This window comes from Branchiostoma lanceolatum, chromosome 16 (genome assembly GCF_035083965.1).
Source record: "Branchiostoma lanceolatum isolate klBraLanc5 chromosome 16, klBraLanc5.hap2, whole genome shotgun sequence".
Classification (NCBI taxonomy): domain Eukaryota; kingdom Metazoa; phylum Chordata; class Leptocardii; order Amphioxiformes; family Branchiostomatidae; genus Branchiostoma; species Branchiostoma lanceolatum.
In genome coordinates, this window is record NC_089737.1 from 15,481,392 (window position 1) to 15,499,535 (window position 18,144).

An 18,144-nucleotide genomic window follows, 5' to 3' on the forward strand; every position below is an offset into this window, starting at 1 on the left:
TACAAGTTGCCCTCCCTCACATTTAAAGTTAAACAATATCAACAACATGATCGTACGACTACTGTATTGTCGCTTATAGTTAGAAAGGAGCTAGCCTGAATTCAATCAAGCCTCCTGGGACCGCTCGCCGCCCTGTAACAGCGGGGAGAGAAACCCCCGGACACTGGAGTTTGCGTTATACAGACTAGAAAGGAGCGGGTTATCTTTTGTATTTTTTCTAGGATGCACGCCAACATTTCTTCGCATGACGACGTTCGCCAGTGAATGAAGTTTGCGTAGCCAGCCATGCCCCGCGTGCCACCGGTAGTCAGTCTGCTATAGACTTGTGCCACCCGGCCACTTACGCCCATAATGACCCTCCGCAGTTCCGAGTGAGTGGGTGCGCAGCCGCCAGTCTCTGTGACAACTCTTATAAACACGCCGTGCGTCAGGCGACCGGTACAACAGGTCAGATTAGAGAGGGAAACACAACAAAACTCACACCAGTCCCGAGAGGGAACCATCCACGGACAGGTTTCACTTTCTACGGTCACCCCGTCCTTGGGGGACGCTTGCGGGAAAAACGGGCTGATTCCAACTGAGTTTATTTCTTAAGGTTTGAACCGCGTTACCTTAAGAAAGGGAAATGACAGAACCGAAAAGGTGTTTACTACAAGGCGCAGGTGAGAAGCTGAGACTTAAGTAAACCGTAGGGTCTTAACGAGATTCCCCCAGCTTACTTGTCCATCTCGACGGCGCCGTTGTTAGCTTACCTGTTCTTACCTGTGCGTGAGTGAGGTGTGGATACGGGACGGACGTGACTCAGACGACATTCTGTTGGATTTGACAACGAGACCGAGAGAGACATCGCGGCGAAACTGTCCTGTTATTTCTACACAGGGCGTACGGTACTGCGAACTGTGATTACGACCGCCACGAAAGTGTTCGTTTTGACACCTGTACTCGTTACTAAGCTCCTTAAGAACACTTATTCTTGCAGATTGCATGCCAAATTGTCTCAGGAGGGTGAACGAAGACGGTTCTCGTGATCAGCCATCTTGCCTAGTCTGAAGACACGTGAGAACACTCTGTGGCGGCTTGGGTACGTTTCCGTACGGTATTGTGAACTGTGAAAACGATCGCCACGAATGTGTTCATTTTGTCACCTTCTACTGAGCTGTGTTGACTACGTCTTGTAGATAGTGTGTCCGATTTTTTTCAAGACGAGAATGAAGAGTTGACGTCTTCAAGAACAGCCATCTTGTCTTGTTTGAAGACACGCGAAGAAACTCGGTGCCGTGACGACTTAGGTACAGTCCCGAGCAGACTGACATACATGTCTCTTTTAAGAACATTTTTTCTTGCAGATTGCATGCCCGATTGTCTCAAGACGGTGAGTGAAGACGTTCCGATGGTCAGCCACCTTGTCATGTCTGAAGACACGCGGGAAGACGCCGTGACGGCTTAAGTACTTTACCGAGCAAACGTGTTGACTCAGAAATGTACCATAAATCAATCTCGCGCCCGGCTCCGCGGTGGTGATTAACGACATTTTTATTTCCACCTAACGTTTGAAAATTTCCGGTGTTTGAAAACTTAATGATGGAGCGAGTTTCTTCAATTGGTAGAACGACTTCGAGGAAAACAGAAGCGGCAGGGTCGGCTGGTCGGGGGAGAACTGCAACAAATCATGCCGTAACCAAGAGAACGTTTCCGAAACAAGACTGGGCGCCAAGAGAGCTGCGGAACGTCGAGGGGGGAGCTACGAAGAACTCTACTGCTATGAAAAGAGCTTCGACGAATACAGAAGTGTCGTGGACGTTAAGTGGAGAAAGCAATGCTAGAAACTTTACTGTCACCGAGAAAACAGATTCTTTGAAACAAGAGTCGGCGAGAGAATCACTAAACGGTGAGAGGAGAAATAGAAAGAACTTTGCTGAATCTAACTCGCCCAGACCAGGAACTCCAAGATGCAACGAGTCGGTGAGAGAACTAGCCACAAGAAGTTCTACCGCTGTAAAAAGAACAGTGTCGCCGGCTACAGTAAAGGACGAAGGGCTAAGAGAACTGTGCCATACCGGGGGTAGAACCACAAGAAACTCTGCAGCGAGAACGGATTCTCCCAGCCGTGGCGAGTCGCTCCGAGACCAGACAGAAGGCGGGACGAGCTGGAAGGAGTACCTACCTGTGATTTTCCTCCTGTACGAGATGCACCTGAGTCCGTCCTTCAGACCTGCCGCCGTGCCGCCGCCGCCCAGGAAACACAGCACGGAGCACGGATATAAGGTACGGGCATACATTCTTTATTTGGGTTGTTGTTTTCCATTGCAATGCATTGGTTGCATTCTTATGCTACGGTCACATTTCCAAGCCGGGGCCCGGCCGGGCTGTTTGAGAAAACAGAATAAAAGACGCATATCAAGGATATACATAACGTATGGTAAGGAATAATTTTTCAAAAGTTTTGTGTGTTTTGTTGTCTTTTGTGTCATAGTGTTCGTTCCCACAAGCTGCCCGGCTAGCCCCGGGTTGTATATGTGACCCTGCCATTAGGAAAGGCTTCCCTGTGTCCCTGTGTGTTTTCTCGTCGGGTTGTAATTCTATGTCGGTGGTATCCCTAACTCCATAAAAATGGAGGCGTTGTTTTTTGGTGTGTACGTCCGTCTGTCTCTGTGTTTCCGAAACTTTGTGGTCAGCAATAACTCGAGAACCTCTGAATGGATTGTGATGATATTTGTCCCTACGACCACTACGTTCCTCTGTAAATCACCACAAAAATTACAAATTTTGCTATGAGAATGCTCAGAATTAACACGAGAGCGTTCTGTTTTAATTGTCTGAATACTTAGTTTGTTTTATTTTAAACCCCAAGAACAGAAACGGCCTCCACAGCTATTGACTTTTGAATTTGTTCAGCATGTGTCTCCCTTCAATACTTCATTATTTTTATCAAGCGTGAAAACTTCGCTCAACCGTCGAGAAACTATTTCTTTCATTTAAAATGACTTCATTTCACAATGATGAAGTTTACTGGGCCCGGTGCTACATGAGAACTTTTTACAGTGTTTAAAAAAAACTTGTAAAAAGAAAGCAAATTGTATTTTTTTTAGAAGCCTGGCGTTGTTGTTATTATCTTAGACATTTTCACTACACAACGGCATCATTTCTACGCGTTTTCACAGTGAAAACAAACATGGGCCACCTGTTTATGTGTTTGGTTGACTTTTGATTTTGCGTTGTTAATCCTTTCTTTCCCCTTTGCTTGAACATTCCATACAAGTTGCAGACGTACTTTTGGCTCGTACAGACCAGGCATATGTGTAAATAGACATGCTACAAAGCTAGCAACAGCTTTATTATTGTGTCTATATTTCTACTATCAGCCCATTTCTAGCCACCTGTTTTCACAATGCCTTCTCCATTCAGTATTTCCTTACTCTATCATTATTTTGTTAGTTACAAATGGCGCTCTGTCATAAATTGTATTTAAGTCTACTCAACTGTCAATTTGCACCAAACCAACAATCAAGTAAACGACTTTCTCGGTTCTTTCATGAAGGGTGCCTATTCATAAGTTTGTCAGAATGCTCTTTTGTTTTCTGATAATGATATTTTCCGTTCCCCAGCTGTTACGTTTCCTTGACGACGAGTTCCGAAACGAGAGAATCCGCCGGTCGTCCTTCCAGCCTGCCGAGGAAGCGGTCCTGCCAGTACCGAACGCCCGGGTCCCCAACCGTCGGTGGAGCATGGCGGTCCCCTCCGCCGGCCAGCTGGTCACGCACGGTGATCACGACGTGCCCGACACCGGTCCGGGCTACCTCATTACCCCGGCCCTCCTCAGCCGGCTCCAGCGGCTGCATCAGTCCACATCCCGCGGGGTAGGAAGCGGGGGCGGCCGTAGGCTCTCCACCCTGTCTTCGGTGTCCGGTGAGTCGGAGTCGGACGGTTCGGGAGTTCAGACCGACAACGAAAAGTCCCGAAGAAGCTCTGTGAAAGAGTCGGGGACGTCAAGCTATCAGTCCCGCAGGCAGTCCGTGTCGTCGTCGCTAGTTGGCACGGTCTCGAGGAGACCTTCGGTAACTTCGTCGCTGCTGGGTTCGCCCTCTCGCCGAGGGTCCGTTGTAGGGCCTACGGTGCCGGGCTCACACTCTCGCCGAGGGTCGCTCGCGGGGCCTACGGGGCAGGGTCAACTTCTTCGCCGAGGATCTCTCGTTGGACCAGCGGTGAACGGTTCTGTATCACGCCGGGGTTCACTCGTCAGCTATGCCTTGTACGAAGAACCTTACCTGAACCCAGTAGATGCGACGTCAACTGAAAATACTGCAAAAATCCCGCCATTACCACTCCGGAATAGACCGTGGTCTTCCGGATCCAAGACCAGTTCCGGGTCCGATTCCGGAACACGACTACAAGATTCTATAATCTCTGCTACATCCGGATCCACCGACCAACTACAAACTCTTCTTGCTAAACGAAAATCCGGATTCGGGTCGACCGAACAAATGCAAACCTTAGACGTTGGTGTCAGTTCCGGATTTAATCCGGAAGCAGTGCAAAAAGTTCCGATTTCCTTGCTCCAAAACGCGAGGACAGGCCGGGTTATGACGAAACTTTCCATGGGACCCCCCGCAAGAAGGTCTAGACGAGCCTCACTGTTCTATTGAAATATACAAAAACCGTCTTTAACTTGTGGAGAAGCAAAATGAACACATAAACACAATCCACAAAGCGTCGTCGATTTCGTTTTGAAGGCTTGGACGTTGCCCTTAATTCCGGACATTTAACAGGAAGGAGCACAGAGAGTTCTGATTTCCGTTGTTCAAACACAAGGACAGGCCGGCCGGGATTATGACTGAAACTATGCAATCATCTTCAAGTTATGGAAAAGCAAAATGAATACATAGATACTACAGGCAAGCCACAGAGCTTTGACAATTTCGCTTTTAAAATGTTCCATTTTGTTACTTTTGATAGCCATAGGGCGTACGCTGACGTCACAGCCATATATCTACCACAGAAAGCTGACAAGATAGATCACTCGAGAAACGTTTGACAGAGAAGCGGCTTAACGACTCGGTTTAAGAAGATTGAAGACAATCTCAGCTTGTTTGTATCGATGTTCGTTTGCAAGAGATGTTGTAAATCTTTCAAAAAACGAAAGTTTCCCAACATAACGGTTTGAGTGATGAAATGTTTCAACACGAATGTATCGCTGCTATAGAAAGACCTGGCTTTTTAGTTCGATAGCATCAAGCTACTTATAAGTTTTATTATGCAGTTGCTGCTACTGTTTTTTGATATTTTTTTAAAATCTTGAAAAGATCAAACTAGTGTGATCAGATTCAGTTTTGTACTCCATATTCTTGTATTAGAAAAGTATTGAGAAAGAACAGAGTTTCTCCACAGTAGTGAATATCAACACGCGTCGAAACCATGGTACCTTTATTTTTTCTTTCTCAATGAAACACTTTGGTCCTGTTCAGTTTTTGTTTCACCTGTCATCTTTGTAATTCTATCAGTATTCGTTTGAAAATCCAACTCGTGTTATATCGCTCTTGTATCAGTTTGGTTTCTCTACTTTTTAAACAAAGAACTCCTTATGATACAGTTGTTAAGCGTGGGGTCTACCCAAAAGAGTCTAATCACATCGAAATCCCTCGCAAACAAAGCAATGAATGTGTTTTCTCGATCTACACTTTCTGCTGCCAGGCAACGAGTAGCGTAACGGCCTGTTCCGGACGAGTGAGCACATACGCCCCCAGGCGGTTGCAATTATCCCTGCAATTACCATACCTCCCTGCGATAAACATGTGATGTATCGCCTCCTTATCTGCGGAGATACCTGCCCAATGACTCGGCTCAGTGGACAACCTTTCAGCTCGTGTACAAACTCGCCCTTTCTGTTTCTGAGATAAAAGCTTTCTAAAATCTCTAAATTACCCCTCCGTAAATCAGCCCTTTTTCAACTGACACATTACCGCGGTTTCTTGGCGAGGAAAATCTTCAGTTCCGCTTGTTAGATACGTTGTGTTGTGTTCTATTTTAGACGTGTATTAAGTGAAATCTGATCGTCGTTCACACTTTGCACTCAGAAAAGAAACGAAAATACCAAGGATGTTACAAAGATACGTGAGGACTCGATCTGATTCTACTTTCACAGTGATTTAAGTCACGACAGTCAATTTCAGATTAACGATGTTCTAGAGACGTTTTTCTCATGTTTATTCATCGTTCTAGTGAGTGAAATTACTCATCATTACTCCGGGGAGGAGGATGACCTCCTTCTGGGAGTATTGGGATTGCATTTGTTTGCGCGTTCGCAGCTATAACTCACGATCCCGTTGTCGCATTGGTGTGTTACTTGGCATATCGTTTGCCTGGTTCGGCGTGGTGATGCACAATAGCTTTGTTACACCATAACTACTTTAAACGTCAATCCAATATCGTAATTGCACCCCTATAATTAATGCTATGTCCCACTGCCCTGCCATAGGGACCATGTTATAATCCGTTATGCATGACTGGAATACTTCAGGCAGATACGGGGTATAAATCTTCCTTACTTGCTGTGATCGTATAGTCACTGTTACATTGAAAAATAGACAACGTGCATCACCACACGCAACCTAGCAAACGATATACCAAGTTACATACCAATGCGGCAACGGGAATTGTGAGTTTTAGCTGCGAACATGTGCCGAGTGAGCTCCAGTCTGTGTATTAAGTATGCCGTGTCCCTCGCAACTCGCATACAGTATGTGCGCACGGGACGGACGATGCATTTTTACGCACAGTGTGAAAATGGCAAATCTCTGGACCTTCAAACTTACCACACTTGTAGTTTATAATACGGAGGCTGTGACAATGTAAAAAGTTTACGCAGGGGATGAAAGATTGTTGAGAAATATCTCTCAGAAAAGTGCGCGCGCCAGTGTCACTTCCGGGTGGTTAGATCCGGTGACCTTTGACCTTCGTGAAATTATGTTACGATAATATAAATGAGCCTTTTCTTATTGCAAATAGCTTGATAGCTATAGATCAGGCCGGCCTGCAATAAATTGTGGAAACAGGATTTACTGCATATTTGTGATTTCTGATACATCTTAGTTGTAAGGCTGAATGGTTCGTTGATAATTGAAAAGGGGCCATCTAGATCTAACTTTGTGGCTTTTCCCGGAATTTCTAGATCCCATCTGTGCCATACTGTAAAAACATACTTTTCAGCAGGTTGACCACTCCTGTATTGAAAGAAAAATATAAACAAACACTTTTTCTTTACTTGCTCTAAAACACTACTTGGACTGAGAAGAGATGCAATTTGTGTGGGTCAATACTTGTACATACTATAAATACTTCACGGAGAATTGTGTCCTACGGACTCTTGTTGGTTTTAAATTCCTTTTCAAACTATGAATGGTCTTGCAAATGTAGGTTAGGAGCGGTTAGCTTGAAAGTTGAGTACAGCTATTCTTGTTACACCATCTCCGTTTCAGATGAGTCCCAGTATATCATGTTTTGATTAATTTCTTTGCGCCCAGTCTACTTTCCGTGAGCTATTTGTGTACAGAGAATTTTCCCACGCTGATATAATTGTGCAACAGATCGCCCGGAGGCATCAATGTGATCGATCGATTAATTTATCAATAATTTGCAACGATCCATCAGCCCAGTGTCGCCTGCTGTTCGCATGTCGGCAGATTTGTTCCCTGTTGTAATGACATGTCGCTACTTTTATCGACTTCACTATCAACAAATTACACGAAATTACAACGTAAACAAAATACCGGTCACACTTTAGCTTGTGCAAGGTAAAGAAATCTTCACCTTAATGAGATGGTCATTTTACATCCTCTCACATCATGCAGTGTTTTTCTTGTGTTTAGACTAAAAGCGAGTGATACGAATTTCTTCAAAGCTTTAATTTTGCCGTCAAAGTCTCTTTTTAGAAAGCGTTAAGCTGTGCCTGTGTTTTCTAGTTGTAAACATTAACTTCGTTCATTTATATCCCAGGCATTTCGATGCCATTTCTTTAGTTTTTCGCATTAAACAAAGAACGTATATACGTTTGATATAAGATTGAATTAGTATCTAATCTTTCCTAAATATTCTCTCTCAAATCGACTCATATTTCAGGGAACTGCTTATATCCTGTCGCGATAATCTTTGCCCTGGCCAGAGTAAGAAGTACATTTTGACGTCTCCATTGTTACAATGATTTGAAATCCTATCTGTTTTGCAGAGAGAAGTAGCAAACTAGACAAAGGAAGTGTCTTAAGTCAGGATAAGTCTTGATAAGTCTTCCCTAAGACGTGAGAGTATCATTACACGGACTCGCGAGCAGGATCCTTTGTTTATCATCACTGGGATCAAAACGAATTATCCCGCTATTCACTCTGTTGTAACTTTCTCTGAGAATGTTATGTTTTCATCTTGGTTTCTTGGCCCTTTTTGCTTTGTTTATTTGTTTAGAAGGAGAAACATCTGCTTGGAGACGTCGACCTTGCCCAATTTCCCACGACTAAACGGCTCATGCACTTGTATAATACATATCTAGACACCAGACCACAAATGATGAAAACAAAGAATATCGGGCATACCTACGACTTTCCTTATGATGAAAGAATTTGTTTATTTGTGTAGAAGGACACCCGAAAAAATACGGATAGGTTGTCAACATATCTAGAAAGTTTTGATGGTGTCTCTTCATGTCCAGTACAGGTAAATTTTAAAAGTACGGCAAAAGTAAGTATCAAGAGTGGCTGTTTACTCAAGTATATCTGTGATGAGCCATTTGTGTCCACAGGAGAGTGAGATAGATTGGAAAACTAGTGTTCTCCTACACAGAGCTTTCCCGCCGCAGCTTAACACTCTGCATTTGTTCAATGTCTTCTACTTTAACTAAATATGAATAAAATTTGGACGTAGTAGCCCTTCAGAATGTTACAATTTACAGGACGTGTACATTCGACGACTTCTATTGGTAACTTGTAAAAAGGAACCTTGTCATTTATGAACTAATATCCCGCAGTTTTGTTGGTGAAATGTCTTAAATACTGTCAATCTTGATTTCAAATGGTCGTATTTTCGAACACACAGTCAAACCCCTTTGCGAGCCTCTCGCGATTTCCCCATTCCCGAAAAGACGGAGATTCGGCAATTTGACGGTCGTTTTAGCCACTTTTCTGGACGCGGCCGGGAGTGGTACTGCAGATTAGGCTATGATAGGGTACGAGGTAACTATCAAAATACGCACCAAATTAAGCTTAAAGCTAGTGAATACTTTCCCATAGAGGTCCAGACATCTTTACATACATTTTCAAGGACGTTTAAGACACTAGTTGACACCAAAGGATCGATATTCAGGCGTCGCGCGAGGAGCTCATGTAACACCATGTCCTCCCATAGAAGCGCCACCTACATTTATTTCTACATCGTATCTTGTACGTAATGAGAAGTTTAAGGATACATGTAGACATCATCCGTTTTTACAAGTTTGGCCTTTACCCAAATGTTCATCTACTTATATGAGGTATAAGACTGTCAGAGAAACCCAGCCGTCACTCAAGATATCACGATTTTTTACCCCCATCATCTGCTTGGAGACCTTACCAGATTTCCTATGACCAAACTGTTCATGTGCTTGTATAATAGGCATCTAGACACCAGACCACAAAATGATAAAACATCAGGACATATGGCTTCTGAATGTTTTTAATGTTCGTAATTCATCAATAGATCACATATCATAATCAATTCATCATCATCCTAGATGTTGATGAAGATGCTGTTCCAGTAGAGGTAGGCGGGGAAGAAGATGGTCCAGAGGTTGGAACCGAACAGGTGCATGAAGAGGAGGTTTCCTTTGATGGGGATCTTAACTTGTGACAATAGATCACATATTATCATCATCTCAGCTATATGTTGTTAAGAATGCTGTTCCTAGATGTTGATAAAGATGCTGTACCAGTAGAGGTAGGCGGGGAAGAGGATGGTCCAGAGGTTGGAGCCGAACAGGTGCATGAAGAGGAGGTTGGCGTGGGTCTTGGCGTGGATCCTCCAGCTGAAGGGCAGGTAGGACTGGAACACCGTGTGGCACAGGTACACGGAGATGGAGTTCATACCTGGGGCGGAAGAAGGTAAAGAAAAATAATTCTGAATATGACATCCTGAGGGGGTGTCCCTGTGGTGTAGTGGTCTGCGCTTCTGTCTCTCACCACATCTGGTTCAAATTGCTTGGACCAGAAGGACTGGGGTTCAAGCCCCGGGTTAGGACACTCCTGGACAAGAGGCGCATTTAGTCATACCAAAGACTTTATAAAAATGGTACATACTTATGAAACAGTATGGAAGTTAAACACACTCCACTGCCAGTGGACTAGCCCCCTGCTAGAGTGATTGCACAACAGTGTGGCCCAAGGCTATGAAAGGGAGATGGGCACTACCCTATACATCAATAATGGTGTGGGAGGATTTTAACTAACTAATGACATCCTGAAGTGAACAATCCTTCCTGCAGCTGGTTTCCCACTCCTTTTTCTTTTGTCATCCTCGATTGAGGTCGTAACAGTGTAGTTCAAGCGCCATTTATTGACCATTCTAACCGGTCCGGACCTTTAAGCGTTGGTTTTGTACGCTGGCGGCCCGGGTTCGATTCCCGGGAGCCAAGAGACTGTACTAATCGCCTCGTGAGCTTTAAGGTGAATCACGATGCTTTTCAAATAGCTACTAGCAAGGTGGCTTTGCTCGAGTTTTCAGCCAAACATACCCTACTTTTCTCGATAAGTGTGTTGGGTTATTTTACGTGCAGAGGTTTGAGGCTAACGCTAGAAGCTCCTTCGTACACGGGGCCGCCGGCTTTACGTCACCATCCGAAATGACGAATGCAACATGACCGAGTTGGGAACGACCTGGGGTTCTAACAATTGCCCACTGCAAACAGGAAACAAGACCATAGCACGTCCAGGTCAAAAGATACAAAAATAGACTTTCTGCTGCAGTACCAAGGTCACATACCAGGGGGCCCAAAATCGACCTTGAATTTCGGCTTCACAACACCCGCCCACATACCAAATATCATTTTAATCCATCAAGAGGTTCTTAAGTTATGCTGACTAGATTTGTCCGGAAACACAAACAGACAGACACACCCAAAACAATATCTCCATTTTTCATGGACATAAAAATCAATATCTGTCCTTACCTGCCATGAAGAAGGGGAACCCTGACCACCACCTCCTGACGTCCACTAAGAAGTAATACACGGACAGCAGGATGAAGGCCATGGAGGCCAGCGACAGGACAAAGGTCAGCGACCTGCAGGGTAAAAAGAAGGTATAACAGTACTAAGTAACATATGTTTCAGATGTGATGTGGCAAAAGTTAAACCGACAAGTAGTGACAATCCTACATCGAAAAACAACTACTTTTAAAGATTCATTAACAGAAAAAAGGTGTAACAGTAACATATGTCTAAGATGCTCTAGTCAAGGCTACCGACAAAGGAACCCCCCCCCCCCCGAACTTACCAGAGGTTTTTGTTGATGGGAATCCAGCCCCCATTCTGACGACCTTCGCACAGTAGAATCGCGAACAGACCCTGAAACGCAAAACGGCAAAAGTTAGCAATAAATATTCAATGAATCCATTGAACCGCCAAAACAGAACAAAACCTAACAATTACATGGAGAAGTGTAGGCCAAGCTTACAATCAAGACTCATAGCCAAGCCTTATCTGTCAACTGAATGAATGAATGAATGAATGGATGGATGAATATAGGAAAGCATGGATGAATGAATGAATGAATGGGTAGATATATGGATATAGGGAAGCATGGATGGATGAATGAACGAATGGATAAAGACCTGAATAAATTGATGAATGAATGAATGAATGAATGAATGAATGAATGAAGGAGGGAATGAAAGAATGAACTGCCCGTACCAGTCCGACGCCCCAGAGAAGCCAGCGGATCAGCCGACTGCCGTGATCCTTGTAGGACAGCAGGATCTTTCCCGCCTGGGGAGAATAACGGAGTCAGAGAACTTTCATTTCATCAAATGAGAATGCCGATAACACATAGACAACACGGTGATGTCGATCTACAATTCTCCAAACCCTGTTGCCCAAAATCGCCATGTTCCATCTGGACCTCAATAACTACCAATATGTCAAAATCCAAACAAATCCATAAAAACGATCTTGAGTTATAGCTGCGAACACATAAATACAGACAGAAACAGTACCTCTGTCAGGGGTTACTGACCTCCTTCACGGAGGTAACAAAATGCTGCTCACCTGGAGGCCGAGGAAGGTCATGAAGATGGAGGTCAAGGACCCCAGAACTCCTTCCGGGTCATAGTTCACCTGGATCTGGTACTCATCCTAACAAAAATTATATTTGATAATGTGAAAAAAAAAGAAATCACAGTCATGAAGCCATGTACATGTATTGTGTGTAGTTTGCAAGAATTCTAGGAATTGTACAGGAATGTGTCAACGGGAATCTTTGGAATGTTAGTGGCGAGCCTAATGGTACAACAACAACTACCGTCGCCATGGCAGTGTCTTTTTTCATTGCAAATATTGTTATGCTATTGTATTCTTGCACAGTGCCAAGTATTAAAAACCAAATTGAAACTTCTAAGACGTTGCCAAAACAAAGATATGTAATTTCAACATCTTTGTCTTAGAAACAACAGTTTGAGAAGTTGAATAACCTTCGGGGTTTCATCGCCGTAGACGTGGTCCTGGGTGAGGAGCCAGTTGTCGATCTGCTGAGCTGCGCCCCCCGTGCAGTTGGTATGGTCCAAATCTGACAAGCCCGCTGCGCCCAGGTAGCCCCTGGGAAAGAGTGAGCGAATAAACGAATGAATGAATGAATGAGGGAATGAATAAATGAATAAATGAACGGATGGATGGATGAATGAATGAATGAATGGATGAATGGATGAAACTACCACAAAGTGAACATGCAATGCAACGAATTCGCGTATACACATTAGAATGGAACAAGACCATAGCATATCCCGACAGGACAAAAGATACAAAAAACGGAATTTCTGCTGCATTACCAAGATCACACACCAGGAGTCTCAAAATCGAGACAGCCCTATGGCCCTAACCCGTCCAGGAGTGAGCACTAGAAAAAACGCGGGTTCCTGTACTCACGTTGGACATCCGGGCACCGGCATGAGGAAGGTGAGGCAGGTGTGCACAGCCAGCAGGCAGAGCACGAACAGCCACTGCTTCCAGTACGGCACCACGTCACGGGCGCGGGACCACCACTCTGTCTGTAGGAACAATAACATCGCATAAGATCTAGAAGAATTTGTTTCGTGTTCAACAGTAGGTACCTGAGTGCTAACCTTACAGTCGTCTGTTTAACGCGCCAACAAACTGCCCTAGATGACGTAATAGCCACGTGCGAACAGTCAATGCTATATGAGTAATCAGTATTGTCACCGAGACCGTAAACGACGATCTCATCTGTTAAACCAACCAACATGGCGGACGCTAGATTACGTCATAGCCACGTGACTTCGAACAGCCAATAGCGTCCGTATCCGTGCGATGTTCTCCTCCTATGCTCCCGGACGCTAAATGACGTAATAGCGCACGTGATTCTAAACAGCCAATAGAGCACGTACTTGTGAGGTGTCCTCCTCCTGAGCTCCCACCTCCATGTGGAGTAGCATCATGGTGGACACGGCGAAATACGACACCGCGAACCGCTGCAGTACCCCAGGGATCCGGATGGTGGCCCAGTCGTCCGCTGCCAAGAAACAGACGCATAGACTGAGTATCAGCTTCCGTATGTAGAAGCACGGTTTGTAGAATAAGCACACAGAAAACACATTGTCATACTGCTGCAGATAGTCAACTTCGTGAGTGCTTTATCATTGATTCAGTATGCATTTCAAAATTCAGACCATGGGTGTATGACTTTGAAGAAGCCAGTTGCGGTTGGTCTTTATCCCCCCCCCCCTTCCGTCCTTCCCTTCATTTGGTATCCTTATTTTTTTCCAACGTCTTTCTTACTAGTTACTAGTCATGCAGATGATGATAACACAAAATCCTTCCCTTGCACCACCACTTACAATGAACAATCCCCATACAGACCCCACCCCTCCCCGTACTCACGCTGGTTAACAGTGAACAGTCCCCACACAGACCCCCCTCCCCGTACTCACGCTGGTTAACAATGAACAGTCCCAGCAGGAACAGTATGACGGTCCGCCTCACGATCTTGACGAAGACCGTCAGCTTGGGCGTGGCCTTGCGCTGCAGCCCGCGGAACGAGAGCGCCGTGCTCGTTCCCATGATCCACATGAACCTGCGGGGGTGGGGTGGGTGTTGTACATGACCGTGACCCCGTCATGACCTTTGACATCAGGTCAACGCAGGTTCAAGTTCAAAATCAAGTTCATCATCATCATTAACTATCAGTCAGTCAGTGAAGCTTCTCAATCCAGTTCATATCTTAAATAATCTACACGTTGATTCGCTTAAAAGTAAACCACAAAATGTCACAATGTATGATAATCTCATAAAGCATGAAAAGTTTTAAAACGTATTTTCGTTACCATGGAAACACGAGGTCTGCCACAGTGATACCTGAAGATACAAGGACAGACATAACAGTTCAAACAGACATAACGGGCAGGTAAATATTGATTTAAACCTATGATATAACTTTACTGTGTTACACTGACAGCCCTTAAGAAACTAAAAGTTCCTTTTGGTGTTTGAGAAAATGTTCCAAATCGGGAATAGGGATCGCAAGACGTTGTAAGCGTCTCACTGTTCCCAACGAATCTTAAGACGTTGTGAGTGACTTACCGTCCACAAATACTAGCGTCTTACCGTTCCAGACGGAGTGGTCGAAGAACCAGTAGCCGCCTCCTCCGTAGTTTACAAACGCCATGATGCACAGGCACATCCTGAATACAACATTTAACATCACTTCAAACATTACCATGGCAAATGAGTAGGGATCAGAAAACGGTAAAAGCTTTGAATAGCAGAGTGTTGGCATATAAGCGGGTCTGTGTTAAACTACTGAACAGTTTTTTTTCTACATGTATAGGCGGAAACTTTGATACTGTGCCGCTACACAAAGAACTAACAGAACCCCGATCGACCGAACACGACAAAAAAACAATAACACCAAAGCAACGAAGAAATAAGACAGCACCAACTAAAAAGGTAAGCAACAAAGAAATAAGACGGCGCCGACGCACCCTCTGAAGGTGTCCAGGGACTTGAGACGTCTTGGTTTGGTCGGAGACTCCGACTTCTTAGGGCTGGGGTCGTTGTGGCGACCCTGTCGGCAAATAATCACCGTCGAACCAAATACAGGCATGATAAAAACAAACAAACAAACATACGTACATACATACATAAAAAACATACCTCAGTTATTGCCGGTGAGAAATATGTTGAAGCCCCCTGTTCAGTCATATTAGTGTACGAAATACTAGTGAGAGCTAGAAACGACCACCTATTACAATGAACCTGCTGTTCAACTGATCTTGCTCACAGTCACTGACGAAAAGTAGTGGATGCTACTTGAAACGTCTGACCGTTTCCAAAATCATATCCAGTTGTTTGAGTAATTTGTCGTACCTATTAACATGTACAAACTTTCTTACGCCAAAAATAACCATCATCAACGTACAAACTTTCTTGCTCTGTTTTGAAATGGGCCTTCAGTAACTACCGCTATTCGATTGAAAAGTGTGTACATGTTTGGACGAGTAACTTTATTAAATTCGTTCCGACTTACCGTGTTGATCAGCAGATGTCTTATCTCGTCGTCCTCACTGCCGAAGTTTCTCCTGAAAAGAAGCGGGAGTAAATATGTCAGACTACAAAAAGACTTTCAAGACTACAATGTATCTCTATATTAATCTCCAAGTAGATCTAATGGTTGCGAAGACCATATCCAAATGCACAGGCAAGCGATGTTGCTGAACATTTAACGACCTGCCACACATAATACCCACATATGTAACTCTGTGTGTCGAGGAAAACCATTCACTGCAGAGGGTTCTGTCATATTAGATGAACCGACTATGATAGAAAATAAGTTTTTAAAGTCCGCACCTGTACAGATATGAGGCGACCACCCACAGTCCGCCCAGCGCCGCGTATACGAAGAACGCGACAAGAATGGCTGCGGGAACAAAGTTGAAAAAAAAATCAACAACCCGTGGTTATAAACCCTTCCTCTTACGAATGTTGCAATAAACGTTCTAGTCTTATTCTTTCTTTCTTTCTTTCTTTCTTTCTCTCCCTTTCTTTCTTTCTTTCTTTCTTTCTTCCTTCCTTCCCCCCTCCCTTCTTTGTTCCGTCTCCTGATCTCTTCCTCCCTTTTTCTTTCTCTCATTCGCTCTTTTACTCTCTTTCAGTCCATCTACCATTATTACTGACACAAATGCCCACAGAACTCACGTATGTTGCTGTTGACGGGATCCGCCAGGGTGCTAAACTTGCACGATGATGAGAGGTCCATCTTGTAATGTCCGTACTCCCCATAGTGGTAATGGTGACTGCAAAGTTTCATACATAAAGTAACTGTTACCCTTGTAAATCGCATGAAGGCGTAACACACCAGGTTTGTACTGAGTACAAGCTGCATATCCGGACAGATTTATATGATCCACACACACCGGGAAGGACCCCTACTCTTTTCGATACCGTGCTTCAGGTGTGGCTCTCCCCAAACACGGGACCTCCATTTAACGTCCTATCCGAGGGACGTCCCTAACCGAAGCTAGGTACTCATTTTCACCTGAGTAAAGTGGGGAAAGTCGTGTAAAGTGCCTTTCTCAAGGGCACAACGTCGACCCCGGAGTCGAACCCGGTATCTCTGGGTTCTGGGGCCAAATATCCTGCCACTATGCCACCGCGACACCACCCTGTGTATTGTATTACGAGAGGTGTCTTACCTAAATAGAGGTATTTATAGAAAACTTACAATAAAGATAAAGGCGATTTAGTAAAACAAACATTTTCAAGTGTAGAAGCTGCTCCTACCTACAGACGGAGTGGTTGGTCCCGTTGCCATGGTTCCAGACGAAGTCGAGGCGGGTGGGGTATGACGTGTTGGTCGTCAAGTTCCCGCTACCGTGTGACGTCACTATCAACCCAGTGAAACTCAAGTTGCACTGTAGGGAGGAGATTAGATTCTATTGTTGCCATCTTTGATATTTTGTATCTTGATCATGCTATTCGTTCGTTCAGACCCATTTTGTGATCAGTAGTGGCACATAGGTAGGCAAGTTTCCTTATTGTTTCTGTTGCAGGGCATACTAGCATTTTTACAGGAGGGAGTTGCTAGCCCTTCCCCCGAACACGGCCCCCGCTTTACGTCCCTTCCGAAAGACGGGTGCAGCCCCAACCGAGATGTCCTGCCCAGGATACAACCGGGGTCTCCCAGTTAGAGCTCCACTGTGAAGCTGCTACCAGGTGAGGCACATCCATATTAGTATCAACCAATATAGTTGTTGAAATATATAGAGACCCCTATCGTTACCTGATAACAGACGTCCGACACCGTCCACACTTCCACGGGGTAGGTCAGGTCAGAGGTCACGGTCAGCAGTGCCCGGTCCATCTTCAGGTCAAAAGGCGAGGCTCCCGTGACGTCACCTGCGTCATGACGTCAGCAAACGTTACGGATGTTTCCCATCCCCACATCTACTTGGTGTTTACTGCTGACACGCCCCCTCCCCTCCCCGGTCTACTCTCAGGTTCAAAGTTCATTGCACATAGCGTCATGTGACACGAATACCTGCATATGACCTTTACCCTCTTGTTTATTGGTTCGACTCACCGAGCATGCTTATTTAATTTGTTTGTTTGTTTTCTTTAAAAATGTGTTGGATCAACCAAGCAAAAAGAATGACGTTTCATACACTGACAATAATGGTATACTAATGTCACCAATCTTACCCTAACGCGGTACTGTTTTCAGAATTACCGTATGTGTGTGTTGACTAAGAAAGCTAAATTACTTAAAAAATACGACTATCGTTACATCGATACACATCTTAATTTGCGCCTTAGAACTTTCGATTGCGTCTAACCCCATTCGAGCCAATATAGACGTAATTGAGTATTTACGTTTGTTACTCACTATTGCAATATAGTTGATGTCAACC

The 18,144-nt window shown here is 44.5% G+C and overlaps 2 protein-coding genes across 2 annotated transcripts; one reads left to right on the forward strand and one right to left on the reverse strand.

Annotated features, from left to right (window-relative positions):
• The first annotated feature begins 1,427 nt into the window (after positions 1 to 1,427).
• On the forward strand, positions 1,428 to 9,864 carry LOC136421516 (uncharacterized). The gene is made up of 3 exons (XM_066408843.1): positions 1,428 to 2,265; positions 3,606 to 4,055; positions 9,715 to 9,864. The coding sequence occupies exons 1-3, from the start codon at positions 1,579 to 1,581 to the stop codon at positions 9,862 to 9,864; spliced, it is 1,287 nt and encodes a 428-aa protein (XP_066264940.1). The 5' UTR covers positions 1,428 to 1,578.
• Positions 9,673 to 17,745, reverse strand: LOC136421517 (heparan-alpha-glucosaminide N-acetyltransferase-like). The gene is made up of 17 exons (XM_066408844.1): positions 17,517 to 17,745; positions 17,018 to 17,148; positions 16,433 to 16,530; positions 16,085 to 16,154; positions 15,765 to 15,816; positions 15,220 to 15,302; positions 14,843 to 14,919; positions 14,563 to 14,593; positions 14,170 to 14,312; positions 13,627 to 13,751; positions 13,148 to 13,269; positions 12,697 to 12,820; positions 12,275 to 12,361; positions 11,921 to 11,995; positions 11,505 to 11,575; positions 11,180 to 11,292; positions 9,673 to 10,100 (listed from the first exon to the last, which is right to left on the reverse strand). Exons 1-17 carry the CDS (start codon positions 17,595 to 17,597, stop codon positions 9,919 to 9,921), a joined length of 1,665 nt encoding a protein of 554 aa, XP_066264941.1. The 5' UTR covers positions 17,598 to 17,745; the 3' UTR covers positions 9,673 to 9,918.
• Positions 17,746 to 18,144: the final 399 nt, after the last annotated feature.